Raw genomic sequence first — 9,557 nt, forward strand, 5'->3', positions numbered from 1 at the left:
TGAAGAAAGCCCAGATGCATCTCCTCAGAAAGGCTCAGCTTCAAATCACCAACAGCTTTTTTATCCTCAGACATCTTCGCAAACACTGAGAAAGTGCTCTCCAAACCGAAGCTTAAAAAACTAAAGAAGTCAAACAAATGTTGTTGCACACAGGCTAAAAGTTGAGTGAACAAAAGCAGATGGCAAGAATGTGTGCCAAATAAACTCGTGGTGAGCTCGTATTTATACGCCTAGTGCGTTGAAAACTGGAGGGTCCCGCTTGTCAATGACTGTTGCTATTCTAGCAAAGGGAAGATGTTTTTTCGGACCTTCGGCTTAAAGCCTTCGTCCATGTCGCAATATGAATTTATCACTCCAGCAAATTAATATTGCGAGGGGCTACTGTTGGGGGCCTTCGGCATCCGAAGGTCCTCAAAAACATAATTTGACAATGTTTTCCAAGTGAAATATGTGAACAGGTATCTTCAGAATCGGGTTACGGGTATACAAGAATATGGTCAGGACGAAGCTTGAATGGAATGAAAGGCGATCATGACGAAGGTTAAGATAATCATGAAGCTATGCGCAGAAAAGCTTCGGCATGGTAGCAGAAAAGGGGAACCGACTTAAAGATGAAAAGCCAAATTAGACCTCGAAGAATTACTATAGAGTTATTGATAAATGTAAAGGGCATTAATGTAATTTTACACGGGCTGCGTCCCGTGCCTATAAATAGATGAACAGTACTCCCGTACTGTTCACTTTGACTTGGCATTCGCTTTCCGCATTACGCCTGTACCTTTACTTTCCATCAATTCGAAGGTACATCTGTAATTTGTTATTATGGATATGATAATGAAAATAAGAAATAATTTGATGATAACATCTACATTATTACTTGTATTTCGTAGATATATCTTTCCTTATCATCTGTCAATTCTACGAAGGTTTCTTTCTTCGTAACTTTCGTAACCTTCGTCCTGGATTCATTATATCCGAAGCGAGATAATGCTTCGAAGGACGAAGGACTTTAACATTTAACACTTTTTATGTTGCCTTATTCTTAACTCTTAGCATTTGAGAACAAGTCCCCAACATGCGCGAAGGAATATGAATGGGTACATGAGTTTAGTATGTAGGAAGTGACAGATGCCTTCTGTCATGATGACTTGATCGATTGTATGTTAATGATTTTGACTAAAACTATTTTTATAAAAATAAGCTGAAAAACTAGATATTTAGTGGCGGCAAGAATCGTATTTAAGGTGAAACAAACACGATGTGGAGCGAGTTTTCTTTTTGATGGGAGTGAGAGGACCATGTGACGCGAGCTGGTACTATTGCCGACCAAGCCCACACGGGATAGACACATCTAGCATCACAACCTTCATCCGTCATCAAGCCTACCAGGCCCAATCCCCAATTGCGTCACGCAGGCCGAAGAACCCAATACCCAACTAACCAACGGCATCCATGACACATCCCCTCGTATCCTCGACGTCCATCCAGCCCACAGCTGGGGCTCTCCCACCCACCAACCCGACCCAGGACTCTCCCATCGCTCATCGCCCGTGCCCTGCGGTGTTCTACTCACTCCCAGCTGCGACAATCCCCCTCATCGCCCGCCCCCCCTGGTCTCGTCTCTCCTTCGCGCATCTCACCGCCATCTCACTCCCGAACCCCCCTTCCTTTGCTTCCCGCGTCTAATTTAGCGCCAGAACATTTGAATTCCCCGCAACTTCCGCTTCCAGCGGCTTCTCGAACCTTCCGGAGGCGCCGCCGATCGACCCCGGCTCCATCCCCTTGCCCCCCTAGGGTTTCGCGTTCCCCTCGGGGATGGGGGACGCCGCCACCGCCGCAGCGGCGGCGGCAGCGTCGCCCGCTTGCGCCGCGCGGAAGCGGCGGCGCGGCGACGACAGCGCGGGGCTGAGGCGGGTGGCGGAGATCGTGATGGTCCTGGCCGCGGCCGGGGAGGTACGCGGCGGGAGGCAGCCCACGGCCGCGGAGCGCGCGCTGGCGGCCGAGGCGCGGGAGACTCTGGCCACCGCCGTCGCCGAGAGGGCCGTGCGGCCCAAGGATCTGTTCCCGGGGGAAGCGGTGCGCGCGGTCGTCGAGGATCTCGGGCTCAACCGCTCCAAGGACCCAGCTGCCATGGGGTTTCGCCCGCCCAAGGCCTCCATCGCCGATAGGCTCATGCTTACTAAGCGCAAGGTTTTGCCAACTCTCTCGTTTGCACCCATTCCCGCACAGTTTACTAGCCATTGTGGTGGCTTTGAAATTCTTAACTGGGGTGATAAATGTGATGTGAGAACGCTTGTGTGACTATTGGACTGTATTAGTTTGTATGGTATGACACTGCTGTTTGCATGGCACAAGGTATTGCTTCTGAATGATACATTAGCGAATAATGATTCCCAGGGATTCTTGTATCACACTGCTTGTATATGGATATGCTCTGTTCTTCTTGTCGTATTCTAATTTGGCACATTTTATTTGCCCTTGGAGAGTTTCTGGCAGTGTCTCATAATATTTACTTATCATGTACATGCTTCGAGCAAATGTTTATGTTTTGGTTACTTGTTATTGTAGAATTAGCCTGTCTGCAACTTGAGTGTCGCCTTCGTCTTGTGTATGCTAAACTTACTATTTGTGTCCGTAGATCCCTTTGAACAATTGATTATTGTCTTGTCATGGCTTTTTCCGTCTCAGGCGGTTTCTACGTGTGTTTCCGGTTACAAATTATGAACTTAAAAAATAGCGGCTGTGCAAAACACTATGTATGTATACCGTCTGACTGTTTCATTTATTTACAGATGGAAGAAGTCAAGGAAGCTCCAGTGGTTAGCGCACCTCAAACAGTCGTCTCAAGTGGAACGTCTGAGTTCCATGGTTTGAATGGGGCTACCAAGTTTGGTGTTGGAGTTCCTAGGAACCCACCAGTTCCATCTTTAGCTGCTACTGGCCCATTAACCTCTACATCCCCAGTTACCTTGAAGCCACCAGGATCATCTCCTGTAAAACCAGTTGCCAACTCATCAGTTGTTCCTCTAGTCAATACTGGTCCATCAAACCTTAAATTGGACAAAAATGTTAGTGGTCCTCTGAATTTAGCATTCAGTGGAGGTATTTCCTAGTCTTCCTGTTCGCAGCATCTCTTATTTATTTATTTATTTATTTATTTTCCTTCTGGGTAAAAGTAGGCACTTCTTACTTTAGCTTATTGTAAATAAGATGTTTACTTGGCTCTGGATGCATGTTGATAGCTTTTGGATATGATCTCACTGCACATCTTAATCCTGAGTCTGTACACTGTTCAAAGCTGCAAATAAGATGGACTAAAATTTTTATTGTTCAGGATCAGGAGTGAGAAAAACACATAATATTAAGTACAAGAGTTGTATACTGCTGTGGCTAATAAACAGTCAAGCTGTCTGACTTTTAGTCTTTTACCATAGCATCTATTTCTTTTTCTCTGAACATTGTGCTTAATTTATCAAACTGCCACTTGTTAGTTCCAACCTTTGCATATCCCCATGCACAAGAGGTGGAGGGGTATTATATATCCCTCATTATAGAATTGCAGATGGTTTCCTTTTTCATTATCCTTTCTCACAAACTAATTTGTCTGTCTTGATTACTGCTGCAGCAACGGTCGTCCACTCAAACAAGTCAACTTTAGACACATCTGCTAGGCCCGATGTAAATGCTGTACAGAGTTCCAATCAGACGGTGAAAAACCATGACACAAAACCAGTGGCAGTTCAAGCCGCGACAGGTAACCCTGTTATGGGTCATCGTGCTACACCAGGCGTGGCATTTGCTCCACCAAAACCTACTTTCATCAATCACAATGAGATAGCAAAGAATGTTCTACAATTTCTTCACCAACCTGCAAACCATCCTAGCTGGACTCCACCATCAACTGAGTACATGCATTCTCGTTTGTGCTGTCAAATATGCAAAGTTGATATCATTGGTACAGACAATTTACTTGTTTGTGATGCTTGCGAGAGGGGAGTACACTTGAAATGCCTTCATCAGTATGGCAATAAGGGCGTCCCCAAAGCTGAGTGGCATTGTTCTGCATGCCTGACTCAGAGTAAGGGAAAACCCTTGCCACCAAAATATGGCAAGGTTACAAGGACTGTAGTTGCATCAAAGACTGCTCCACCTGGTGGTGGAGCACAGCTTTCTTTGCAGGAATCAGCAGAAAACATGGCTGCAAAGGAAAATCACCAAAAGTTGGCTGCAAATGGAAATCTTATGAAGCCATTCTCCATTCATGGTGGCAGCACAGTACCCGACAGTAATGTATTGGCACTGAGTGCTGTCATGGCTGGTTCACAATCACAATTAGTTTCTACCTTGAGACCATCAATAGTCGTTAAAGCTGAAACACCCTCTAATGGAAAGGAAGGAACTGGGCAACCATGCAATACTGCAATACAACCTAATGTGCGATCATCTTCTCTTAACAACAGATTGAGAAGTGATTCCTGTTTGAACCCTGCTGATTCAGCAAATGAAATCATGCATGGTAAGCATGCTGCAGAAATTTCTGGTGTTGAAGCAAAGGTCAAGTCTGAAGCAAACTCTGAGGTTGTTGTGAGTACAGATGAGGAATTGGTTCATAGCAGTGGAACATCAATCGAAACTGAACGAGCCAAGGTTGTCGCTATTGAAGAAAACAGGGCACAATCAACCTTTGAGACAGATAAAATGAAAGTTGGGGAAACAACTATCAACACAGGAACAACAGATCAATGCATCAATACTGAAGAAAAGCTCCCCAGTTTAGCAACTTCTGAGGCACACACAATCACTGACGTGAAGATGACTAGCAATACAGGAATACCAGTACAGCAACACAACATTGCTACTATTGAAGAGAAGACCCAGATTGATGCAGTGTCTGATCCACATCCACATGCAATCCAAGATATTCAAGATATGGAAATGGGCACCAACAATGGACCACCCATAGATCAAACAAGCAGTCTTGTTGAAGAAAACCCCCCTGGACAATCCTCTTCAATTGCTGATGCGTGTGTCACTGCTAATACTGGAATACCAACAGATCAAACACAGCATCCAAATGAGTCAACTGAAAATGCAGTAAAGAAATCTCCCAACAGAGAACTATATAAAGAAAAACCGGGCTGCAACATAACCTCAGATATTACCCAAAAAGTAACTTCAAATGGCATCATGTGCCCTGAGGACAAAACTTTATGTGTTCATGAAGATAAAGCAGTGGGTTGTGACACAGAAGCAAAAGAAGAAAACTAATTTAGTAGCAGGTTGCATCCAATTTTCATTTTCCAGGTGTGTTTGTAATCAAACTAGTTATTAGAAGTCTTATGTCTGAAAATCTTGCCTATTTTGATTTATGCTGATAGTGATTCTTTTAAAGTACATTATTTGAAACTGATGTTTGTAGTTATTCTTTACTTATTATAGATATGTCAATCACATTAGCTTATTTGAACTCATGGTAATAAGTATGCTTAAGTGACCTTTAAGGCCTGTATTTTATTGCAGCACATGCTTTTCCCCCAACTCTGGAAACTGAAACCTTGTATGGCCTTTTGGATTGAACATTTGTATCTTACCTTACCTTAAATCTTTCCACAGATGGAACTGTTCTGAATCTACCATTATTTTACCAACGTCAGTGATTGACTGTGTTCTCTACATTCTCTTGGACAGCATTATACATTTAGCCATTGCCAACCATTTTTCCAGGAGGTTTGTTCTGTGCCCCTTGGAAACATGCTCACCAGGCTTACTCCATTCGTAATTTACTGGTACACCACATTTTTACAAAAAAAATAAAAATAATATTGGTGTTCCTGCTGACATGAGGTTTACTAAACTCTGCAGGTATCCATTGCCTCCTGGTGTAGTTTAGAGAATCCCAGAACACAGGAAATATAATCGTGATGTTGTACTTTATGTAGATTGATAATCTTGAGTTCCTGACTATTGAATTCCATTTCCCCCTTTATTTGTTCCGTGCTCATCTGGAATGCTGTAACTAGATAGGGTTTAGCTGAGTTAGGACTGGATTATCAAGTCATAATAATGATACGTGCCTTCGCCATCCCTTCGGACCATGTTCCAATGTGATACAATCTACTACCATGCAATATATCACCATCAGCCTGCTAACGCACGCCACTAGCTTTAAGTTTCCAATCCTTCTGTCAGTTTGTAATGTTTGCAGCTACTTCATCCGTTTCAATTTACACTTCCTATGTCCAATCTAATGGTGTGTTTGGTTGAAATGATGGGATGGGATGGGACGATTGTTTGGTTCATGGCCATCAGGTGGGGCGAGTTCAGGTTTCCGTAGGCACCAACGCGTCCTGGAGGTCGGCGATTAGTTCTCCCGCCATTTTGATGAGAACATCATTTATCTCCATTGCCGTCTTGCCGAGCTAGCGCAGCCGCAGCAACCACCTGGGCGGCTGCGCCGGCAGAGGTCCATCGAGCATGGCAACAGACTCCTGCAACGCAATTTCAACATGTGTCTTGGGTCGATTTTTGGCGAGGCGTGCACTGCGACGTACCGTTGACATGTCCAGGACTCGGCGCGGTTGCTGTACTGCTTGTGGCGCATTCCGTGGGCTGGGCATGCTCCGAAGGTGTGGTGGTGAAGAACGTAGCAACACCTGTTGATATTTGTTCCTCCATTGTGAGGACTGCCACATCACTTAGTATTTTTGAAGATTTGGACCTGCAACCCTAAACCTTCGAGAACTCAACTGAGAAACAATAAAAAATTCAAGACCTTTAGGCCCAGTTTTTAACAATTTGGTTTATAGAAATTGAGATGGTTTCAAACAAATCAGTTTATGACTTAGATTATAGAAATTATATTTTCAGTTTCTTAAAAATTGGTCTCTTCTACCTAAAAGATACTTAAAAATTAGGTTGCTTCGGAATAGGGCCTTAGTGGGTTGCTTTCGAACAGGGTCTTAGTCGGGCACATTTTACTCTTTTATATTCTCGATATAGGGAGTGTTTGAATGTATTAGAGCTAATAATTAGTTGACTAAAAAATGCTAGTGGAATTAGCTAGCTAACAAATAACTAACTAAATATTAACTAATTTACTAAAAATAGCTAATAATTGCTAGGGTGTTTGGATGTCTTTAACTAATTTTAGCCACTAACTATTAGCTAGTGCATTCAAACACCCCTATAATATGGAGACTGCTCTAGAATTTCTGCGGAGCAATGTACTAGTACCTTACAATCATGAGCGATGTACCTGGACGCATTGTGTTTGATTGAACGTTCATTGCAAATTTCCTTGGGGGGAAACAAAGCAACCCTTTGTTCATGAATCATGACACTACTATGACAGTGATAGTGACAGTGTACGTGAAGTGACCAGTGAGCAGTGTGACTTCTTCATCATACAACTGGAGTACGGTGACGAGCGCTCATACACAACACGGATTTTACATGATGCGTCCAATTCATCGCACCTGGACATATGGAAGCTGTATACGATGAACCTGGACACGTTTACAGTCAGGCTCTATCTCCGCCCAGTCCGCACGCCCACCGAAACATACATAACAGCACAACCGTCGTGGAACTACACGCCAATCGCCAAGTAGGGCAGGCCGAGTTTGCAACAGCCGGCACAAACAACCACCCACACACCCATACAATTGGTGCTTCACGTTCCACCAACCGAGGCCTTGATCAGCGCAGCAATCGGCGTGGTGACAATGGAGTTCTTCCCGGGTGCGTACAAGAAGGCAACAGCGGCGCTCGACGAGGCGGCGAGGGCGCGGCTACGGGGCCCGTTCATCAGCGACACCGTCGCGCCATCGCCGGCGCCGTCCGGCGGCGCTGCGGACGCCGACGACGATCTGATGGATTCGGTCGACGAGTTCTACAACGGATACGGCGAGCACGGCACGGACGGCGGCGCCGTCGCCAAGGATGCCGTGGCGTCCCGGGCTACGGAGTGGAAGGAAGCTTTGCGATTGACGCTGGCGGATGCGGCGGCCGACGCGGCAGCCGTACGGATCCGCGCCGAGGCGGAGCGCATTGTCCGAGACGCCGGGCCAGCCGCCGTTGGCGGCGGCGGCGGGATTAGGAAGCACCTTGTGGAGCGGCTCCGTGCGAGGGGTTACGACGCCCGTAATAATGCTCTACTGCTCTGCAGTTCTCATTTTTCAATATCATATATACAACACGGGACATTAACATTCCTTTTTGTGCTCGGCTCGGGCATTCATTCAAGCAGGTCTCTGCAGATCGTCGTGGGGAAGAACCAGCAGCATCGCCGCGCCGGGCACGTACGAGTACGTGGACGTGACAGTGGGCTCGCCGCCGCCGCTGCCGTCAGCTCGCTACATCGTGGAGGTAAACGTGGCAGCCGAATTCGAGGTCGCGAGGCCGAGCGCCGAGTACCAGGACCTCCTCTCCTCCCTGCCGCCAGTGCTCGTGTCGAGTCCACCAGCTCTGAAGGAACTCGCCGCGGCAATGTGCGCCGCAGCGGCGGAGTCCATCCGCGGCGCGGGCATGCACGTGCCGCCGTGGAGGCGCGCGTCGTACGTGCAGGCCAAATGGTCCGCGCGGTTCGAGAGAACGGAAGCCGCGGCACCGGTGGCGGCGGCGACGGGGCCACGCGCTGAAGGAGGACCGAGGGCAGCAGCGCGTGCCCGGCGGCCTGGCGTGGGGAAGAATTGCGGAATGGAGATGGGACGCCGGCAGGGGGTCATGGGGCGGGAGGCACTGGTGAGAGTGAGGCCCTTGTTCAGAGGATTCTGAGTTGTGACGTGGCAGGAAGGATCGCGGGAGGGAGGATTGTTCAGGCTTTCAGAGGCCTCTTTGTTTTCGGTAGCAGTATTCTCTTGGGCCATGAATTATGTAGAATTCGTATGACTCATATTTTGGCGTGAGGGTTAAAAAATCATATTGAACTTACTGTATATGGCTGTACATTTTGGTTCCATGATTGAATTCGTAGGTAGTACCAACATGTATATGGGATATGGTAAGACATCTTTATGTCATCCTATTAAATTGTAACAGATGCTGTGATAAAAAAAACTAATGATACTATTTTCTATTATGTTATTTCAATTACAGTATCATGTTATCTTTTTCTTAGTTACCATTCTAATTAATAAACATAAAACCAAGTCAGCTCAACAATAAATTAGCACAATAAGTCATACAACTGTCAAGTCTCTCTCTTTCTATTTCACCGAGTACTCGTAAGTTGCTACATTTCCTATAAATTATATAAGTAGATTTTATTAAAATGTGATAGTTGTTCAAACATGGTTTAAACCTTTACCATAAGCAGCCGAAAGACTTGAACGGCGTACGAGGATCATATACTTCAATCAATGACATGACAACCGCGTTGCACTCACACCTGGTAGCGTTGCTTGCATAGGCTATTGTCTTAGACTATTCGTAACCGTTACCCCTAAATTTTTTCCCCTATATCACTTTTCCCCCTATTTTTCTCCCTATTTTTTTATCTCCCACAACAGTTCCCCCTAAATACTCCCTCTATATCCCACTACCACTATAAAATATCA

At 45.8% G+C, this 9,557-nt stretch overlaps 2 protein-coding genes across 8 annotated transcripts; both read left to right on the forward strand.

Annotated features, from left to right (window-relative positions):
- Window positions 1-1,526: 1,526 nt before the first annotated feature.
- LOC100285969 (uncharacterized) lies at window positions 1,527-6,248 on the forward strand. Of its 7 annotated transcripts, none has more exons than XR_002268621.3 (5): window positions 1,527-2,190; window positions 2,793-3,102; window positions 3,626-5,304; window positions 5,614-5,727; window positions 5,863-6,236. XR_002268621.3 is itself a non-coding variant. In NM_001348351.1 (3 exons), the coding sequence occupies exons 1-3, from the start codon at window positions 1,816-1,818 to the stop codon at window positions 5,266-5,268; spliced, it is 2,328 nt and encodes a 775-aa protein (NP_001335280.1). In that variant the 5' UTR covers window positions 1,569-1,815; the 3' UTR covers window positions 5,269-5,272. The 7 variants fall into 7 exon arrangements, 1 of the variants encoding a protein (NP_001335280.1); XR_002268623.3 differs by having other exon boundaries at window positions 1,535-2,190; window positions 5,689-5,786; XR_004857595.1 differs by having other exon boundaries at window positions 1,535-2,190; window positions 5,689-5,775.
- Window positions 6,249-7,600: 1,352 nt separating this feature from the next.
- On the forward strand, window positions 7,601-9,082 carry LOC100384163 (DUF506 family protein). The gene is given in 2 exon segments (NM_001176741.1): window positions 7,601-8,142; window positions 8,249-9,082. Coding segments are annotated over 2 exon segments (945 nt in total). The 5' UTR covers window positions 7,601-7,724; the 3' UTR covers window positions 8,776-9,082.
- Window positions 9,083-9,557: the final 475 nt, after the last annotated feature.

Source organism: Zea mays, chromosome 4 (genome assembly GCF_902167145.1).
Source record: "Zea mays cultivar B73 chromosome 4, Zm-B73-REFERENCE-NAM-5.0, whole genome shotgun sequence".
In the NCBI taxonomy this organism is placed as follows: Eukaryota; Viridiplantae; Streptophyta; class Magnoliopsida; order Poales; family Poaceae; genus Zea; species Zea mays.